General features: G+C 38.2%; 1 protein-coding gene across 2 annotated transcripts in view; it reads left to right on the forward strand.

Moving 5' to 3' along the window:
- The window catches only part of LGR5 (leucine rich repeat containing G protein-coupled receptor 5), a 120,075-nt gene that overhangs the window by 31,861 nt on the left and 66,214 nt on the right, over nucleotides 1–22,000 (forward strand). For both annotated transcript variants that reach the window (XM_079142405.1, XM_079142406.1), the window contains exon 2: nucleotides 21,776–21,847. In XM_079142405.1, coding sequence (XP_078998531.1) covers nucleotides 21,776–21,847 — 72 coding nt within the window. The remainder of the gene's footprint in view (nucleotides 1–21,775; nucleotides 21,848–22,000) is intronic.

The following is a 22,000-nucleotide window of genomic DNA, read 5'->3' on the forward strand; positions in this document are numbered from 1 at the left end:
TAAATCTTGTGTTCCTAGCATTTATCACTAGTCCAGAACATAGAAGTTTCTCAATGTTTGTTGAGTGAGTATCTATGTGAGTGGATGAGCAAATGAATTATGATTTGGGAGGAAATCATATAAGGTGTTTACAAGTTCACATTTCCCAAAACTTTAAAAATGTTTATTAATTTGCTGGATGATAATGAATGGATTTTAAGAAAATTAATATGACAAGCCAAATTTTCAGAAAGATAAAAATGAAAAGGTTTTTCATTAATTTCTACTTTGATTTATTTAAAAATGTTTTTAAGCTTTGACTTTAAAAGATGGGCAAATTTGTAGTGATACCTTAAGTCATACTTAATTCTCAGAATATAATTGTTTACTTTATCAGATTACTGGTGTTTTGTTATCACATATGAAACAAACAAAACTACAAAAGTCATTCACACATCCTCAGACCCTACATTCTATTCATCTGTGAGTCAGTTTACTACCACACCAGGCAGAAAAACAACAAGATCTCAACTCTAGCAACTTCAGCGTCTTATAACAGAACCAAGGGGTGAAATAGGACTCTGGGTGTCAAATATAACAAATCCTAAAACTAAAGTCTCTTTAAAAAGGAGCCCTGGCTCTCTTCTACATTCATTTTTTTTCTTTTATATTCATGTTCAATCCTGATAAGCTTGATTAATTGACTTTGAATATATCTTGCAATTACATAAACTCTAAATATAAAAGAAACTTTCACTTTTCATTGATAACTACAAGACTCATCAACTAGTAACCCAATCAATAGCAGAGAAGAAAGAATTCCCAAATAAGAACCAAAAAATAAAAGAAAGCTCCCTGCCACCATTTGGAATGCAGTTAAGGAATCCTGCAGACATCACTCAACAATTTCAAAAGATGTTCTAGAGCAGGTACTGGTGTTTGTATGCTGGTAATCATGAATGATCAAGAAAAAAAAAATTCAATTCTTTTTAAGAAGGCAGTAAAGAATTTTTAAAATTGCTTAAATAATTCTATATGAAATTTTAACACTAAAAATATTTTGGCATTTTAAGGGATAAACTGCAATTTAAGTGGGAAACCCACATCTGTTTTAAAATAGACTCAGTAAATGAAAAATGAAATTGTTTATTTTGGCATGTGAGGTTTATAAATGGGTGGTTTTCTTTGAAAACTTTTAAAAATACTAGCATTAGTTAAAATAGTACAAAGCCACATGATAATACATTCTAGATTATTTCCTTGCCTATGTTCAATTTCTCATGATAATCAATTAACTGTAGCCTGTAAGGTTTCTGTCAAAGGATGTTAAAAACTATAAACAATGTGGCAACTGATCATCTGCAAGAATGAGACTGATAAAAAGTGAATTATATAATGCTGGAAACTTGGAAAAAGAGGAAAAATACATCATAGCATAGAGTTACTTTAAAGCTTTAATGTTAGCCAGAGGAGATTAAATTGCCTTTTGGGTGTGTAGATGCAGAAGATTCCGTTGGTGTGCTTTTCAAAGCGGAGACAGATGATATTAGGAAATAAACCATGAGGGTTTCTGCTTTAATCTATCCACATTAATGTTTTGATCTATGACTAATTGGAGTTGCAAGCAGGGTTCAAGAAGTTTCTTACAGTCAGTCTGAGACTAGCAGACATGTAAGTCTCCTAAAAAAGGATCTAGGAAAATTGACCACAAAAGAAAGAACATGTGAAGAATCATTCTAATTTAAGCCTGTTAGTGTGCCTAATGCAAAGTTAATAAGGAAGATGCACAAAATGACCCAAAAAATCCAGTGTTCGATATAAAGAGAGAAGGAAAAAAAATGAAAATATGCTACAAAACCTCCCAAATTAATCATCACTCCTTTTTTAAAGTCTTTTATTTCAAAACAAAAGAACCATCTCTCAAGATATCTAATAAATCCAAAGATGACGTCATTTCCCGCTTTAATATCTTAGAGTGGCTCCTAGAGCCAGGATCGTTTGAGCTCCTCAATGTGACATGGAAGGCCAGCTTGATCTGGCTCTGGCCCTGGATGTGCCGGGTCATGTTACAACACAAGCATTTCCATTCAACTATGCCAACCTCCTTGCAGTTTCTGGAAAGCAGCCTGCTCTCATGCCTCAGTGCTCCGGTGCATGCTGTTCTCCTACCAGAAATGCCTTTTCCTCTCTTCCCTCCTTTACCTTAATTGGCACATCTCATCGTTACTTGGCTAAAGTACCCATGCCCCCACAAACTCCAATGATAGAAAGGCTGTGATTCATTGTTGAATACAAGTAGGAAGAAAGTTCTTTGTGAGTTAGGTGGAGGAAGAGATTAATTCCCAAACAGCTAAGATCCAGGAGAGATTTTATGGAGACATAGGTTTTATGAGAAGGTAAATCTAGTAAGTCTAGGAAACTTTTACCTGTTTAATCTTGCTTAGAAAGTCAAGACCTTTATTCTGTTCATCTTATTTCTTTCTTGGACATTTTATTCCCCCAAATGTTGAGAGTGAACTTGGGAGATTATGATAGAAAAATGACTGCTGTGTTGAAGATTGGTACATAGGGTTCCTTCATCCAGGAACGTTGTCTTCTTTAAAGAGAAGATCCAATAGGACTTACATGTTAGTGAAGGAGGATTAGGGCGCCGTTCTCCCAGCCAGAGCAGTGGGCAGATTGCAAAGGCACCTGAACCCATCAGCTAGAACAACTCCCTATGAACTCACGCCTTATTATTCTCTGACACTGAAAAAATGCTACTAAAATTCCATTTGCTTCAAGAAGATTTCTGCAACTAAGGGAAAACATGCCAACAGTTTTACGGACATGTGGCAATTAAAGACATGTTCTTAGAATTAAACAAACGTAAAAGTGTTATCACTCTGGTTAAATTACTTAACATGCACCCAAGCTGTGTCTACGCTGGAATTCAGCCCTGACTGAGAAAGAGCCCATCCACGTTGAGGGACCCAGAGCTCTCCTAAGAAGTATCTAAAAGGAATTGTTCCTTATCAAAGAAGCTTAGGTCACGGCAGTAGCACTGGCCATGATGTAGCAGTGGCATGGTGAAGCCAATGGAGCCCTAGCTACTTGTGGGTCTCAAGTAGGAAGTGCCCGGTTATGCACCTAACACTGTTGATGGGGGATCATTGATAGCATCTTGACACACCACACCACAAGAGATACACACCACAAGTCAGGGCAGGACAAGGGGTGGACGGCAGACACCACACTGGAGTCAAAAGAATTTTTTTTTTTTGTACCAGGGATTGAACTCAGAGGCACTTACCCACTGAGCCACATCCCCAACCCACTTTTTTCTTTTCAATTTGAGACAGGGTCCTGATATGTTGCTTAAGTCCTCACTGAATTACTGAGACTAGCCTTGAACTTGTGATCCTCCTGTCTCAGACTCCCAAGTCACTACAATTTTATGGCATGTGCCATGTCATCATATGCCCCCATTTCCATTCAGCCAAAAGAACTCATTCTTGACATGCAGATGAAGACTTCCAGCCAAGGTTAGAACTTCCAGAGTGATTTTGGGGAGAAAAAAAAAAAAAAAAAAAACCCGTTGGAAACTAAAGTTCCGAATATGAGTAGGGGCAAAGTCATGGAAATAATATATTGTGGCTATTTTTATTCAGGCATGGACTGGGAAAATAAAACATTAGACCTAAAAGAAGTAGATATTTGAATAACTGGCATGTGGTTCCAGCTTAAGAAATAGATCAGAAAAATATGACAAATTAAAAGCATGTTTATCTCAAGTGGCTGAAAAAAATTTAAAAATTTGAAAGGCATAAACCAACAAAAATAAAGCGAACAGGAGAGAAAATTATAATAGACAGGATGTATCAACAAATTTGTGAAATGACTTAGCAGAGAAAAAATGGCATGAAGTGAGTCAACAAGCACACCAATTCCCACTAAGAAACCTTAGAAAGGGATATTTTTGAGGGTTAGGATAACTGTTGAAAATAGCGAGATCCACTGGAAGTCTTAATAATAAGTAATTAAACATATCCTTTGGGGCTGGGGTTGTGGCTCAGTGGTAAAGCACTTACCTAGCATGTGTGAGGCACTGGGTTCGGTTCACAGCACCACATATAAATAAATGAATAAATAAAGGTCTATCAGCATCTAAAAATATTTTCACAAATATATCCTTAGCTCACACAGCCAGGCAACTGTCCCCACAGCACCCACTTTCCACCACAGCCCATCACCCTGGGAGAAGACTGGAGATTCACAGCCTGAAGAGAGTAACTCCCAAGAGAGTCTAGAATAAGAAATGCAAATGATCTCCTCCTGGAAGTGAGAATCAGAAGCAGAAAGGGTAGATCAGAGACTCAGGGCCTTGGTTTTGTTTTGTTTTGTTTTTTTCATTACAAGGCTTGTAGTTCTTGAAATATCATATCACATGATAATATAAGATGAAAATCATGCACACATGCATTATAATTGTGCATATTATGATAACATGTTGAATAACATTTTAGTCAGCTTTTTCACTGCTCTGACTAAACAGTCTGACCAGAACAATTTCAGGGAAGAAAAGCTTAGTGCATAGAAAGCTGGCTCCATTCCTCAGGGCTCAAGGTGAGGCAGAACATCATGGCAGAAGAGTATGGTGGAGGGAAGCAGCTCATGTGGTGATCAGGAAGCAGAGACAGAGAGGTCTCCATTTGCCAGATACAAACATATACCCCAAAACCACGCCCCAATTCCCACCTTCTCTAGCCACACCCCACCACTTCAGTTACCACTCAGTTAATCCCTATCAGAGAATTAATCCACTGATTAGTTTAAGGCTCTCACAACCTAATCATTTCCCCTTTGAACCCTTTTGCATTGTCTCACATGTGAGCTTTTGGGGGACACCTCACATCCAAACCATAACAGAAAATATATATGTTATACATGTAATTATATAATGTTTATCATGTATATTTATTTCACTTTGACCTAAAATAAAATTCTAAGTTAAAGAAGTAAAATAAAAGATTAAAAAATTTCATACTTTTTGAAAATACATTCAAATACATAATCATACAAATGGATAAAATCCTTATCGTTAGTGGTAAAAAATTCCACTAATTTTAATTTTCTTCTTAATAATAACCTCTTTTCGTGACACTGAACAGCCAGGAGCTTAATAGGCAGGATTGCCACATAGAGCCACACAGCTGTACATGCCCCAGCTCTAAGGGAAACTGGAGTTGGCAATGAGGTCACTAGGAGTGAATTTCCATGAGTGGGAGCTCTTCACTTCTTACTGTTTAATTTGTATAAAGATTTGTTAACTTGCTTTCTCATAATTGGTTCAACTCTTGCTTTTTGGCTCTGTTGCTGAATCATCAAACTGACCTTGAAGTCCTACATGTGACTCAGTTCCTTTGACCTATGCACTATAAAAACACAAGCATGAGTTTTTCTGTTTCGAGGTTCCCCCCTTTTCTTCCTCTTCCATCATTTTTCAGCTACTATTATCCATTCGATGTACCTTATATTGGCATTTTGAATTTCTGATTATATATTTATATGTATACATATATTTATATATATGTACATATATACACGTATATATAAATATATATATTAATATATAACTATATTTATATATATAGTTGAACTTGGCCTAAAAGACTTTAAATGTTGCTCTTATTTTTATGTTTTCTTAAGCTCTGCAACTTATTTCACTGATAACAATGAATAAGTGTGCCTTTGATAGTTTTAAAAAGTGTGACAGTGACTTAGTGGCTCTGGAGGTACTTGTGAGCATGTAAATGAATGTTCCAGTGCAGCTGGTAGGGAAGGCACATAACCACCTATGTGACAGCAGTGCCTTGACACTGTGTCAAGTGTGTGCCTTGTCACTCACTGCTGTGAGTCGACAAGCCGTGCTACTGGTAGCTAAAGGTGAAGTTCTACACATTTCACAAACTAATTCAGGATTTCGTCTTTTCACTATCTGACTTTTAGAAATCTCACTTCTCTAATTGTTGATTCGCTCCCTCTACTGGAACCTTGGTTAAACTGAATAGAAAAACAAGTTTCCTAAAACTGAAGTGTCTCCAGAACTGATCAATCAGTCGCCCAGAAATGAAGACAAACCTTAAGCTAGGAAATTATTCCCCTAGAATAATTGAAAAGTACAGCTATAACAGAGGAAAAGCTTTTTCTCTCATCTTTCTAAAGCAAAACGGTATTCATAGGATTATTTTAGTTTAAAGGAAAGGAATGTTTAAATCAAACTCTTGGGTAGTTGGTATAATTTAGAGCTCATAGCAGTTTGTACTTTTGGAGAACTACATTTCTGATTTGCTATTCTGTTTTGAGGTTAAAATCCTTGAAAGCTTTGCAAAAATAAGCTCATTATGTGTATTGCAGGTACTTCAAAGGAACTCAGAATATGCTTTATAAATATTGCATTCACATTCCCATCCCACTGAGGTAAGAATAGTAAAGGTTCCTCCATTTTGTAGAGGAAAATTTTTAACTTATGGAGTTTGTGTATCTATTGCAGGCCCACATACTGCTTAATACCAAAACACAGGAAGGCAGGAAGCAGAAAGGACCTGTTTTAGATTGGAAGGTCAAGAGAACTTATCTGAAAAAGTGATACATAAGAATCTGTGCCTTCTCTATTCGACTTTAATTTCTGCATCTCTATTCCATAGGGAAGTAACTAAAAAATTAATCAGTGAGCTTTATTGGGTTCCTTTCATTTTTATCAGTTATTCATTAATCTTTTTTATTAAACAGATTAGCATTATAGCATATATATAAAGTGTATTTTAGTCAACTGTTCAAAGAAAAAACACAAAGCAGGTAAAATGTTCCTTAATCTGTTTGCTATGCTAACTCCCAGACTCACAAAAGCATGTGTGTTCAAAATAACCCTCTGAGAAATAAGAAAGGAAGGGAATCTGCCAGAGAAGGCAGCATTCATTAGCCAGTCACTCAACAAGAGTATTTACCGAGTGTCAGCCATATGCTAGATGCTGTGCTCAAAGCTGGTGATTTAGCACACCCACACTCTCACTGCATCTAAGAAAGGAAGACAGAAACTAAAGAAAGATGTGACCACAACATAGTGCAAGTGAAAAGAATCAGAGAGGAGATGTGGAGGCAGGGGAAGGCAGGAAGCAGAAAGGACCTGTTTTAGATTGGAAGGTCAAGAGAACTTATCTGAAAAAGTGATACATAAGAATGAAGCGGGGCTGACCCTGGGAAGGAGGGGCCCTGTACAGATGAGCCTTGTGGGAAGAATAGAAAAAGCCCTGAGAAAGGAAAGGGCCTGGGATGTAGGTGCTGCGTTGTGGTGACTATAACCAAAGTGGAGTGAGGTGACTCAGGACGACGATGGAGAGTTAGGAGCCAATTATTCAGTGCCTTGTCAATTATGCTCAGGCATTTGGATTTCATCTAAGAGCAAATAGGAATCCATTGGAGGATTTTAGGCAGTGCCAGGGAATTATTTAGCTGTCTTAGAAAGGTAAGTTCAGCTGTCATATGGAGAATTCTATGGAAGGGGCAGGAGCAGAAGCAGGAAGTAAAGGAGTGCTTAGAAGTGAGGATGGAGTGGATTTAAGCAGGCAAATGTGACTAGAGGGAGATGACCTTGTGCCACTGCAGGCACTTGACCTGCAGTGTCTCCTATCTGCACAACACCAGCAAAGCCTGGACACAGGAAACCACAGCACAAGGGTTCTCCAGATCCCTTCTTTTGAAGAGAAAGGCTCCCTGGAAATGGACTTCTTCTGTTGACCTCAGGACTTACTGGAAAAATGAAAGTCTGTTTTGACTGGAATGTAGTCTGTGTGGAAAAGTTTGGGGAGAGAGAAACCTAGTCCAGTGCATTAGGAGCAGACTATGGGGACGTCAACCCACTGCTGAGACTCTTTGAGTCCTGATGCTGGGATGAGGGTTCACCTACATTGCATTTTAGCCTCACCCCAATAGCTTGAGATAGTTGATACAACAGTAGGAACTTAAGGTTACAAAAGCACAACAGTGACCAAGGTCTGTAATGCCTTGGTGATTGAACTGTCATTTGAGACTCTGGTCTCTTTCTCAAATCTGTTATCAGTTTTTCCTTTCATCATATAATGGCTAGATAACAACATTCAGGCTTCACTCTGTGGGTAACAGGCAGCCAACAAAGCCATTTTGAACTCAGAGAATGAGGGCAGATGACACAGATCAATACTGATAATCCAGAGCCTTAGTGTGTGCTTTGGGATAGAAAGACTGTCTGGCTGTCATGGAGGGGTCCCATGGTTGCACCATGTGAACTTCAAGGTATTTGCTTCTTGGTTATTGCACAGGGTAGGAAAGATGATGGGAATTTCTCCCCAAATAAAATAAAATAGACCTAGTTCTTTTAATGAGCACTTTTGGAAGTTTTTCTTTGAAAAGTTGTCTTGGGAGTCTTTTCTATGTAATTATTATGGAGCCATTAGGTACAGCCACAGCCCCAGAATTATTTAACAGAGACTCAATGACACAGCCCCAGGGTAACTCCCTGGATTATATATATACCATATCTTTATAGCCTTATCTATATCTTTATGGCTTTTTGCTCTGCTTTTTGTTTTATATTTTCATTATCCAATTATAAAGTAATGAAACTATCTGCTAAAAGGATTTATGATATAAAAGGTGAATGAGAAGGAAAGGTCCTTCTAAATTCCCTCTTTTGAAGAAAAAATGTCACTAGAAACTTACTTTTTCTGTTATTGAAAAGAAAATTAATAGAGTCCTGTGTGCTATTCATGTATACTAGTTCCATAATTCTCAACCAGAGGACATTTATCTGGCAATGTCTGTGAACTAGTTTGCTAGGGCTGCTGTAACCAAGTTCCATAGACTGGGTGGCTTCAACAACAGACATTAATGTCACCATAGTTCTAGAAAATGGAAGTTCAAGATCAAGGGTGTCCACGGGGTTGGCTTCTTCTGAGGTCCCTCTCCTCTGTGCCTGCATATGTTCATCCCTCTGTATGTGTCTATGTCTACATTTTCTCTTTTCATGAAGATAACAGCTATATTGGATTATAGCCCATCCTAATCACCTCATTTTAATCTAATCATTTTAAAGACTTCATCTCCAAATACATCACTTTCCTAGTTGCTGGAGTTTAAACTGTCAACATACAAATTTAGAGGGAAGATAATTCATCCCATGAAAGCTTAGAAAAGTTCTTGGCTTGCCGCTATTGAAGAGGGGTCCACTGACATCTAGAACCAGGGATGCTGCTAAGCATGTTGCAGTGCATGGGATGCCCACAGATTGGAGAATCCTGTCCTAGCTCCAAAGTCATTTGTTCAGCTTTTTTCTAAACATAAGTAAAAACAGAATATATCAAATTCAAGTGAGCATTAGGATTGTGAATTATAGCAACAATCTTAGAACTCTGCAAATATCCATGTTTAAACATTATACACAGAAGCCATTTTTCTTACACCAAGTTTCAAAACAGCTTCTTGGGTACATAGTATCAGTTAGGTTCTGATGTTATCATACACCTCAAGATAAATTTGGAAGAATCTGAGGCCGTGGAAATACTTTCATTGGTCTAGAAATGTATAAACATTACCTATAGATGTTATTGTAGATGTTATTTATAAATTTCTAGACAAGTGAATGCAGAAATATCTATAAATTTCTAGGCGAATGAATGAAGTTATAGGAAAAAAATGAAGCATAATGTAAAATATCAGTTCCTTTATTCTTGAGAAAAAAAAATAAGTTTGGATGGACCAGGAGGGGAGAAAGAATAAAGAGCAGAGGACAGGGAAGACCATTTAAGGTCTGTGGCAACTGCTTGTTCTTCCCTGTCAGACAAGCCAAAAACTCAAGATTCCAACGAGAATTCCAGAGTCTGAGGCTAGGAGGTGGACCAGAAACTGTAGACATGGACTTAAGAAGAATCCAAAAAATGATGCCCAAGGCTAAGTGGAAGCAGAGTAGATGCTCCAAGAAAGAGGTTCAAGTGGAATGGTCACTCCAAAGGGCTGACAAAGAGGTGAGAGCCATTAGAAATGCCACAAGGTGTCAACAGGTTCAGAAATGGGGAAAGGAGGCATCTCCTTACATTTGAGGAGTTTAAGAATGAAAAATATCATGCAAATATGAGAACCTGAATTTGAGTTATGGCAAGAAAAAAATGGAAATCAGATCAGCCCAGAGCACCAGGTAGCAGTAAAGAGACTATCCCTCCCATCCTCCACCCCAAGTCTGCTCTGGAGCCACCCTCGCTATACCACTTACTGTTGTGTCTCCTTGGTAAAACTACTTTATTTCTACATGCCTCTGTTTCTTCATTTATAAAATGGGTCACTGTCTGGAGATTAATTAGATTAGGGGTATGTGCATGCAAAGTACTTGGTACAAGTAATGTTCCCTATTACTATTCTGGAAACATTTTGGAAATATAATCAGTAGGACTTATGAGAGTGAGGATAAGTAATAGAATGATGTGAAAAAAGAAACCGAGGTTTCTAGCTTGGTTAACTAAGAGAATAGGGATACATTAATCAAGAGGAGACACAAAGAGAAAAACTGATTTGGAGAGAAAAAGAAAATCTTGAAAAAATGTGTTGAATTTTAAGAAATTTATTGGTTAATCACATGAAGTTCAGAAAGCTGTTGGCAGAAAGAGCTATAGCTCAGGTGTAAGGCCAAGGCTAGAGACTGTTCACGATGTTGATTCCATGTGGGCACATGAGACTGCACAGGAGAAAATGTACATGGAGGAAGCAAAAAAAGGCAAAAGAGATGGAACTTCAGGGTTTTCCAAGATGCTTAAACTTTTCTGATGATTTGGCGATTGTACAATCCTTTAGAGTTCACAAAGCACTACCGTCTCTAGGTAGTGCGGAGAAGTGGTTGTCCTAAGGAACTTTTGAGATATCTAGACGTATTACACTAAATGATTGAACAACTTTCTATTCAATACTGTTATTACTGGAGTTTCTAAATCTGCTTTCTCATGTCATTACCAGTCTTGTTGAGTGTACCCACTGTTGATAATTTTCTGCTATGGATTTAAGAGCAACACAAGCAAGTAATGATTGAACAAGATCAAACTTCCCTTCTGATTAGGGCCTTTTTCTCTGAGAAAAGCACATGAATATTGTTGCTGACTCTGTAGGCCACTGGTTCTGGCTGTTCAGAAAGTGTTTAGTTTGCTGTTCTTGTTCTTGGCTTGGTTTGGTTACAAGCTTACTTAGCTCTCCATTTTGGAGATGGCAATCTGAGAACATGAGGTTCCTAGAAAACTGATCTACCCACAAATAAGAACATGTATCTTTTTTTCTTATTATTGGTATAAATAAAGCAGATGAATGCCCAGGCTCACTAACTTTTTCTACCTGTTAAGATTAGACTGATAAAAAAATTTTCAAAGACTATCTTTTTGAAGTTCCCATTAAAAAATATTAATTCTCCCATTTAATAAGATACCAGTAGAACATAAGCCAGCTGCCTCTAAACACGTTTTAATTATCTTTTAATTTTAAAAAGATTTTTCAGGATAATTATAAATATCAATAAGCTGGAATGACTCTACCTTGATACATCAATAAATCAAGCTGGCAAAAGATGTAATTTGTAAAAGCACTGAGCTTCTGTGATATTATAAAACTGATGATAGCAAAATATATAGTGCTTATAATGTTCCAGGTAGTATTTTAGGTACTTTACATGTAGTAGCTCAATTATTTCTCACAATTTTATGAAGTAGATGCTATCGTCATCTCCATTCCACAGAGGACATAGATGAACTGAAATACAAAGACATTAAATAACTTGCTCAAGTTTTTTCAGCTCAGAAAGGCAAAGCCAAGACTTAAAGGCAAAATTATTACAATGTCAAGTCTAAGAACTTTGAAACCCCAAGAGGAGTATTAGAATATGAAAGATTACTAGCCTTTTCTTTACATATCAGTGTATAGTTTCACTTATAACAAATATGCCTTACTTCTAATTTGAAGGTCATCAAATAAGATAAAATGTTCTGCGGGCACTTTGCAAACAAGGGTATCTTGAAGGGCAAGAGTCATAAAAAGATGCTCGATTGTTAGATTATCATGTGAGGAAATGCAAATTAAAACCACAATGAGATACTATTGTAGACCTGCCAAAATTACCAAAGTTTAAAAAAATAAGTAATACTAATTTTGGTGACTGTTAGATATGAAACATTTTGTATTCTCATAGATATCTTCATGGTTATATAAATCAATCCAACCACTTTAGAAAACTATTTGACAGTATCTATTAAAACAAAGCATAGGGGAGCTGAGGTTGTGGCTCAGTAGTAGAGCACTTGCCTAGCATGTGGTTTGATTCTCAGCATCGCATATAAATAAATGAATAGAATAAAGGTCCATCAACATCTCAAAAAAAATTTTTTTTTTAAAACTGAGCATAGGGCTGGGGTTGTAGATCAGTGGTAGAACTTTTACCTGGCATGTATGAGGCACTGGGTTCAATTCTCAGCACCACATATAGATAGATAAATAAAATAAAGGTCCATCGACAACTAAAAAGAAATATTTAAAAAAAGAAAACATACATGTACCAAGACCCAGTAATTCCACTCCTAGCATTTCTCTAACAAATGCACACATGTATGTTCAACAAAAGACGCGTTTAAGAATGTTTATAGCAACACTGTGTATAATAACACAAACTAAAAACAACCCAAAGTCTCTACAACAGTCAAGTGGATAAGTGCAATGCAGTATAATAATAAAATGAAATATATTACATTGAGAAGAAGTTATTGTGATGTAATAAACATAATAAATGAAGAAGCTAGACAAACACAAAAACTATTCATGGCATGATTCGATTTATAGAAAGATCAAAAATAAGCAAAACTAACATGAAGTCTTAGTAGTCATGAGATGGTTGCTCTTGGTAGGAAGTAGTGGGTTGGAGGGAACATGAGTGGGTTTCCCGGATAATGGCAACACTCTTTTTCTTGATTGCACTGATTTATGAAGTGTGCTCACACTGTGAAAATTCACTGGACTGGACACTTAGGATTTATGAATTTCACTTCAATAGAAGCATTTTTAAAGGACACATTGTTTTGGAGTTAAAACAATGGCGTAAGAAAAGTGCCTGAAACTATCATTAGTCATCTCATAAAATGATACTCACCTTTTCTTTTGAAATTCTCAAGAGGGTTTTTCTCTAGAAGCATATTTGAAAAGTGATCAATTGAAAAGTGCTGGAAAGACTGCAGCCTGGATCCATTGTTAACAAAGGTACCTGGCAGAGAGCTAAATGCTCCTGGATCTCCTAAGGCAAATTTAAAGTCATCATACTTAGAAGAGATAGGAACTCTACTGTACTGCTAAAGAAGAAAATGTTTGTCTTTGTGGACGAGATTAAAGAAAGAACCCCACCTTTTTTTTTTTTTTTTTTTTTTTTTTGCCAAGTTCTTACTATTAGGAAGAGCCTCCTTGTTTCTCGATTCACACACCAAGCCCCATATATAGATAATATGGCTAGATGTTAAGATAGTGAACTGAGTGCAACTGCAACCATCCCTCTCCCCCACAACAAACCCATAGAAATGATAGAAAAGGGCATGAGGGCCAAAAGGGACTTTCCAATGGATGAGAATCTTTGAGGAATCCCTAGGACAGAAAGCAAATAGGATCAATTGAAGAGGAAAACTTACTTATAAGCAAGAAATCATTGTGGAAGCTAGGTACAACCCAAAAAGGATTTTCTAACAAGCGTTTATTCCAAAATTTTCTACAGCTCATGTTCTTAGAATCAGTGTAGTCATTCTATGAGAAACATGATTTTTTAAAAGACAGATTGGGTAAGATTATCTCTTCAGTCACAGGAAGGCTGCAGTAGAAGAGGGCTCAATTCAATATGAGTGACTCCTATGTGCAAGACTCTTCTGAGAACCAAAAGTATATAATGGAAGAAATATAGCCACTGAGTCTATTGAGAAAGAGTCATATACACTTATTTCTGTATCATGTCATTAAATGTGTGGGTGGTGCAGAAGGAGAGTACACAAATCATTTCTGCTACTACTCTTAGGGTTCAGAGAAGGCATCCTGCAGAAGATGACACCTGGCCTGAGTCCGAAAAGATGAAATGGAATCGATATTCCAGACTGGTAGAGTTGGTATGCCCCAGGATGAAGCTTATATGCAAGGCAAAGAAATGTAGGCTTCATTTGGAAGGTTGAAGAGTTATCAGGTCTTAAGTAGGGTGGTGACTTGGTTAATTCTGCACATTTTGATAGATCTCTCTAGTTGCCATTTGGAGGGTGGGCTTAAAAATTCAAGCCAGGAAACAAGCCGTCACAGATTTAGGAGGTGATTCCAAATGGAGTTGGTGAGGGCCTCCAATAGGGCATAGTAAGAAAAGAGAAAAAAGGGGTATAGGAGGATGAAAGAAAGGAACAGGACTTGGATAGCTGCCAAGCTTTGGGCTTTGTTGACAGAAAGATGGTAGTGGCATTAACTAGAAACTGAATCTACAGAAAACGAAACACATTTGGAATAGAAAATGGTTATTTCCATTTTGGATATGGTACATTCCAGTAAGATTGCTAGTGGACATATCCAAGAGGAAATTGGATATATGATTCTGAAATTTGGGAGAAATATGGATTTGGGGAGGATTATGGGCATCTGAGTGATATTTAAACCCTTAAGAGTAAGTAATAGCCTCCAAGGATAAAGGGTAGGGATTGTAGAGTATTAGACTAAGGGCAGAACTCCTGAGAACACTGACATTTATAGGGCAGATAAAAGAAAATTGCACAAAGGAGTCCACAAAGTAGAAGTTTGGAGAAATATAGACAGAATCCTGACAGTGATGACTTGGAAACCAATAGAATTTAGAGTTTCCAGAAAAAGCAGGTCTAATGCAAGAAAGAGACCCAATAAGCCAGGTATTCATGAGATCTGACAGTATGGAGGTTGCTGTTTGTTGGGAGAGCAGTTTCACCACTGTGTCAGGGGTGGAAACCTGTGCACTATGGGCCGAGTGGGAATGAGAAGTGGAAATTGCAAATGTAGACTAGATATAATTCCAAAAGAAATGAGAAAATGGCTAAGGGCAGACACGAGGTCAAAAGATTCTCTTTTCTTTTTGCTTTAGTAATAGAGAAGACTTGACCATGTTTAGAAAGGGAAGAAGTTAAAAATAGAGGAAATAGGAATTATTCACAGGGTGTCTTATTCCAACTGCTAGAACAATCAGCAAATATTGAGTGACTTAAACAACAAACATTTATTTCTCCCAGTTCTGGATGCTGGGAATTCCAAGATCAAGGTGCCAGCAGATCCAGCGGGTTGTGAGTCTGCTTTCTCAGTTTTCAGAGAGTTGTCTTCTCATTGTTTCCTAACATGGCAGGCAGCAGAGGTCTCTCATGTCTGTTATTACGAGGACATTAATCCCATCATGAGGTCTCCACCTTCATGACCTAATTACTTCCCAAGTGCCTCATCTCCAAACACCACCACTGTGGGGATTAGGAGTTTAACATATGTATTTAGGGGGAACACAAACATTCAATTCATAGCATGGAGTAATGTGCGTAGCATACTATAGGGTATAGGACCCCTGGGGAAGGCTGAGCAAGGAGAAAAGTATGGGTTTAGTAAGCAGGGGACAAAGGAGAATAAGAATTTGGCCTATTTCATCTTTGGTGGTCCAAAGAATCCTAGTTATTTCCATGAAGTAAGAGGAAAGATGTCCCGTGGGCATGATGGGAGCAGTTGTTGATTAAGAGGTTTGAGGCAACTAGTAAAGATTGGCAACAGTTCCCACAGGAGTAAGTTGAGCAATAACAAATAACAGGATTGTGCAGCAGTGTTGAGAACCCACAAGGACCATGAATTTATAGTCGCTAATCTGCACATTTCTGAGTTTTTCTTTTCTAGTAGCACTCAGTACCCTGGACTAGTAACAGAGAAAATGAATTATGGTGTTTTTCCTGAGCTGCAGTTTTACCAGAAGACAGAGGCTAGGGAGGTCAGAGTGTTGGTGAGACAGTGATCCAGGGATCTGCATGTGTTCTAAGCTAAACTGTTAGGCTGAGACAAGGCTTGACACTCGAAGTATCAAAAAACCAGCGATTGAAATAGAGAAGAGTTCAACTGAAAGGATAGGAGCTTGTGTCAGAAACACAGGGGTCTGTTGAATTAGATCTTGGGTAGTGGGGGCAGGCCATGGGGGAGGAGTAATTTTGAAAGAGAATGCATTCCAGGGAAAGAGAATCACATACTTGAAGACAGATGCAAAGGGAAACAGCAAGAATTTCTGTGTAACTGGACCACACACTGCATGGAGCAACATTGCATAAGAACAAGATGAAAACACATGAAGCCAGTTTCTGAACTGCCTAAGGTGTTTGGGCAGCATTTTCTTGAACAGGCCAGGAGCCGTCAGAAGTTCTCAGACAGAGGTGTAAGGGCTGTCCAGTTTGGCTTCATTGGGGCACGTTGTGCACAGAGGCTCCTCCATAGGGGCCGAATTCCAGGCAAAGTTTTGTTTGCCAAGCTATTCAGCTTGTTCTGCAACTGCTTCAAGCAGGGGAAGAAGATCCCTTCTATCACTCTTCACAGACTCCCTGCCTCAGGAGGAGGAGCGCTTTTCCAAGTCATCCACTGAGCCAATCATTTTTCCATTGGCTAGTGGAGGTTCTGATCAGACTGATGACCAGATGGACTGACTGCTCCAGGTGACTTCTCTTGCCATCATGTAGTAGATGACCTAGAATGGGGAGACCCCAGCAAGCATGCAGAGAAGAACAGTTATCAGCTTGGCAAGAACCTGACCAAAAGTAGCCAAGAAAAGGGGCCAGATCCAGAAGCAAGCTCTGTAGGAAAATTAACACTGGGTGGCTCCTGGATGGACCGATGATTGGGCAAGGGAGGAGGTGAACATGATTCAGATTTGCTCTTTAATGTATTCCTAGAATAAAACCTTACCATAACTAATGCACAATTTGCATTTGTCAAATGAAAAAATTAGACCTGGAAGTAACAAAAATATTTTCAAGGGAATGATATGCTCTGCTGGGTTTGAACTCATAGGAAATCACAGGAAACAGTACCTTCAATCATCTTCATCCTCTGAAATGTTGGATGAGTTCAGAGAGCTCACCTAGAAATGGCCTCCCATGCAATGATTGTCAGCCTTGGCTGAACGTGCAAATCACCTAAGAAGGCTTATAATCCTCAGCACCCACAGTAGGTAAACTAAGAAACTCCATGGATGAGACGCAGACATCAAGATTTTTTCAAAGCTCCCAGGATGAGTCCAGTTTATTGCCAACTGCCTTCAACTCCTGCTTCAGAATGATAGATGGGATCAGGGACACAGTATGCATAAGAACGAGGTCAGAGATGTGGCAGCTGGGCCTGGTTGTACATACCTATAATCCCAGCAAACCTGGAGGCTGAGGCAAGGAGGTTCAAGAGTTTGAGGCCAACCTAAGCAACTTAGCAAGACTCTATCTCAAAATAAAATTAAAAGGGCTAGGGGTGTGGCTCAGTGGTAGAGAGCCTCTGGGTTCAATCCCCAGTAACAAATACACACACACACACACACACACACACACACACACACACTAATTCCTACATTCTAGCAAAAAATGAAAAATTTGAAGAAATCTGTTTTTTAGCTTCACTAATTTTAGAAAACTGAATCATGAGCAAAACCTGGTGAAAATAGGAACATTTTAAAAGAATAACTTTAAGAATAAAGAATGCACAGGCGCGATAGTTATTTTAAGACTCTTCATTTGCTGCTAAGTTTATATATGTGCCAAGGGTCAAAATCACCAAAGAAAGGAAAAGGAAAGGTTTTTAAATAATTTAAGGATCAGAATAAGAACACAGTAGTTCTTCCTATCCTCAAAGACCCTCAGTGGATGCCTGAAATTTCAGAGAGCATCAAACCCTATTTGTTTTTTTCCTATACATACATGCCAATTTATAAATTAGGCACAGTGAGAGATTAAAAATAACTAATAATAAAATAAAAAATCATAACAATATACTATAATAACAGTTATATGACACAATACCTCTTTCAAGATATCCTATACCATATATACTACTGGGAGGATAGAGTGTACAGCATGGAAACACTAGGCAAAGGGACAATTCACATCCAAAGTGGTACAGAGCAGGATGGCACAGATTTCATCATGCTGTTCAGAACAGCCTGCAATTTAAAACTTAGGAATCACTTATTTCTGGAATTTCTTATTTAATATTTTTGGATTGCAGATCACTGCAGGTAACAAAAATTGTTACTGGTGTAAAGTGAATAGGAGGGATAAGGAGGGCTCTGTATTTTATAAAGAGTAGAAAAGTTGTTAGAAAAAAAGGAAAGGAAAAAACACACACACACACACACACACAACAACAACAACCTAGGACCAGTAAAGACTAGGTTCTGGCCCTGGGGCTTTCCCACTAAATACTGCATTGTGACATAGAAGCCACCCCACCTTTCTGAGGCTCAATTTCCTCCTCTGTGATGAGCATCCTTACCCCAGTGATGCCAGTCCTCTCTGTCAACTGGACATATTCTGATTCTATTATTCTTAACTCAAAGTTGAACAGTCTAGAGGTAACATAAGACTTGACTCTCTTGAGAGGAAAGCAAGAAGAGCATTGCTAAGAGCATTGTGGTTTGAGAACCCATCGTGGACCATGGGTGTTTCTTACCAATCAATGACAGATAAGAATCTGAGAACAAGGTTAGAAACTTGCATAGTAATTTGACTATCTCTGTTGAATCACACAATAAATTACCAAGGCTTATTTTTTTCATATCTTTGGGTGTCCCTCTCCCACTAGGGATTGAAACCAGGGCCTCCTTGTGCATGCTTTACGACTAAGTCACATCACCAGTCCTATTTTTTTTATTTGTTTGTTTTGTTTTTGTTTCGAGACAGTCTCACTAAGTTGCCCAGGTTGACCTTGAGTTTATGATCCTCCTACTTCAGCCTCCCAAATCCCTGGGATTACAAGTGTGTACCACCATGCCCAGCTAGCTAGCTATCTTTGTATTTTTATTTCACATTTTTAGTAATCAAGTTTTACTGTATTTTATGAACGTGTAAGCTCATAACTAATTAAAATTTAATAAAATTAGTCTTTCTCCTTCAATAGTTTGGGACTACTGAACTGGAGGAACAAGATTGCCTTTAGCATCAATGCAAATGTGCATACAGAAGGGAAAGAGTGAATGCAGAGCAATTGATTTTTGCCTTGCACATTTTGAGTTTGATTTTAAAGGCCCATTTCACTTGATCTTAGGATATTCTAATTGACAGTTATTTTCTGCTAATTTTATATAAACTGTTAGATGCTCTTTAAAAGAAAACAGCCTGTATTAGAATTAGGCAATATAGTGTTGAGTAGAGTGGTGCTAGCTCATCTCCTAAGAGGAGCAACAGTATAATATGCCAGGGAACACAAAGAAGCTATTAGTTCTTCCTGGGGGAGATAGGCACTTTCCTTTTTAAGAAGAGAATTAAGACACTCTTCTGAGTGAGAATGGCTAATTACAGGGTTTCAAACCATTAGCATAGGGACACCTTTATTTAAATACAAGGAAACCTACAGAGGAAGTTAATTTCCCCAAGATCAGGCAACTAGCAAACAGGAGACCAGGAGTCAACCTGAGACATGATTCTCAGTTTTGCCTACATTCTCTGCAGCCCTGAGCTCTTCCACTGTAGAAGGTGTTCCCCGGGGACCACAGACTGATGCTTACAGAAACTTCAGGTGCCTGAAATGATGAAATAGGGTAACAAATATTTTTAAAATGGGGAGTGCTTATGAAACTTCCCAATATGTAAATACCCCTGGTTCTATTTGGAGAGTTCAGCACATAGACATGATCAATGTTCATCTCAGGCTGATTTGCATATCACACAGAAAAATATAAGAGGAAAAAATCAGCACTGTTCATACCAGGTGACAGTGTAGAGACTAGTTTGATCATGATTACTAATAAATATGTTCTAAAAGCAAACATCGTAGACCTCTTAGAAAATCAGTGGAATCAGTGGGATATCACTTTAAAATAAGTGAATAACCTTGAGAATTATCAAGTCTTTGTCAAGATATAGTCACAGAGAAGAATTCAGAAACTGCATCAATCAGTTAAAATATGGCTATTTGGTGAACTAAGCAACATTCAGAGAAATATTTGCACAAAAACTTGAAATTGTTAATTATTTAGCTCTTATCTAGACGAAGCCAGAAAAATCCAGATTTTTTTAAAATATGAACAATATAGATGTTTTTCTATATTTATGTCATTATTTAGTTTTAACTTGAGAATATGGCACTTATTTGGCTTCATTATTATACACTAATAGGTATTAAAATCAACAGTAATTCCAATTTATGGGGTTGTTTTTCCACGCTCTAAAACATTCAACTAAACATTTTATCCTCCTTGCACATGCTTGCCACCATTAAAAACATAGAGCGAATGAGCCCTCAGTGCTAAGCATCACTGATTTAAAGTTAAAATTTGATAAAGGAACCAAGCTTTCAATACCAAAATCAGCTGGGTAGGTACAACAGGTTAAAAAGAAGCACATTGTCTTCTCTGACCATCAGCTGGTATGGAGTCCACTGAATTATTTCTCTTGTTATTTTTCTGTGTGGTAGGCAAATCAGTTTGGGACAGATAATGATCTTGTCAATGTGCAGAAATCGCCATATAGAACCAGGGACATTTACATATTGGGAAAATACATAAGCATTCCATATTCTTTTAATATTTGTTGCCCTGTTTCAGCATTTCAGGCACCTGAAGTGAAGCCTCTATAAGCGTGCAGATAAATGTTAAGAGTGGAGGTGTGTCTGAGACCGTGACAGTAGTAGTTCCGAATCTCCAGGTTGGAGCAACAAGTCATTTCCTAAGTGAACTTGTAGCTGAATATGAGAAGTCTGGTTCATCTTGATTGGAATCTGCCCAGCTGTCAGTATTCTGGCACTGCGTTCTGAGATACAGATGGCATACGCCAGTGATGCATAGGATATATGAGAGACAGCAAAGAAATAGAGAAATAAAAACAGAATAAAATCTAATTACACGGAGTTTCACTTAAAACAAAAATTGATTGAGTTCTGCGCAAAGTGACTTGTTGTTTCCTGTGCCAGGAACTACTGTGCGGGCCCAGCAGGAAGTGTGCTACAGAGCAGGATCACCTTACAGCCTCGTTTTATGGTTCATTTCACTTATTTAATGCAATCTGAGAACCTGCAAAAGGAGCATGTTAGGAGGAGGGAATAGGCTTTTTGTCTTGTTTTGTTTTAAGTTTCTTTGAATCAAAACATTTGTTTTTACAAGGTGCTTAAACTCCCAGAGCAACAGGACTTCTAGAGTTGCATGATGGAGACATTTCTCTTTGTCACACGACTTAAAGCGAGACCTACAGTTATGCCTAGAGTTGAGTTCTGTCTGTTTCCTCTGCTGTTCTACCCACATTGTCTTATACACGAAGAGTTACAACCCAGCCCATTGATGGTGTAAATCATTTTGAATCCATGTGAGCTCTTCCTAGAGCCTCCGATCTGACAGAGAGCCCATGATGTTGGTGGGTTGGAGGAGGAGGGTGGATATTTCAGTTGGAAAATGGCAATTTAATTGTCAGGCAGAGGAATGAGTTCATTTCACTGTGTTGCTTGGAACTGAACAGCTGGATTTCCTTGTGGCGGCATACACTGCTCCTCACATGCTGTCTGTCTTCCCCTCCAGAGACCTCAGTATGAACAACATCAGCCGACTGCCCCCGGGTTCCCTGCACAGCCTCCGCTTCCTAGAGGAGCTGTAAGTATCGCTGGAGTCCCCTTAGGTCCAGTCCTCATAGGAGGTGTTCTTGTGTGTACCTCTTGAACTTGCTGTGGGAACCAGATAACACAAGGCAGAGAAGCTGTCAGCACCAACAACTTTGGCACATGAGGAAACACTTAGTTGAGAGGA

The sequence above is a fragment of the Sciurus vulgaris genome, assembly GCF_902686455.1.
Source record: "Sciurus vulgaris genome assembly, chromosome: 5".
Classification (NCBI taxonomy): domain Eukaryota; kingdom Metazoa; phylum Chordata; class Mammalia; order Rodentia; family Sciuridae; genus Sciurus; species Sciurus vulgaris.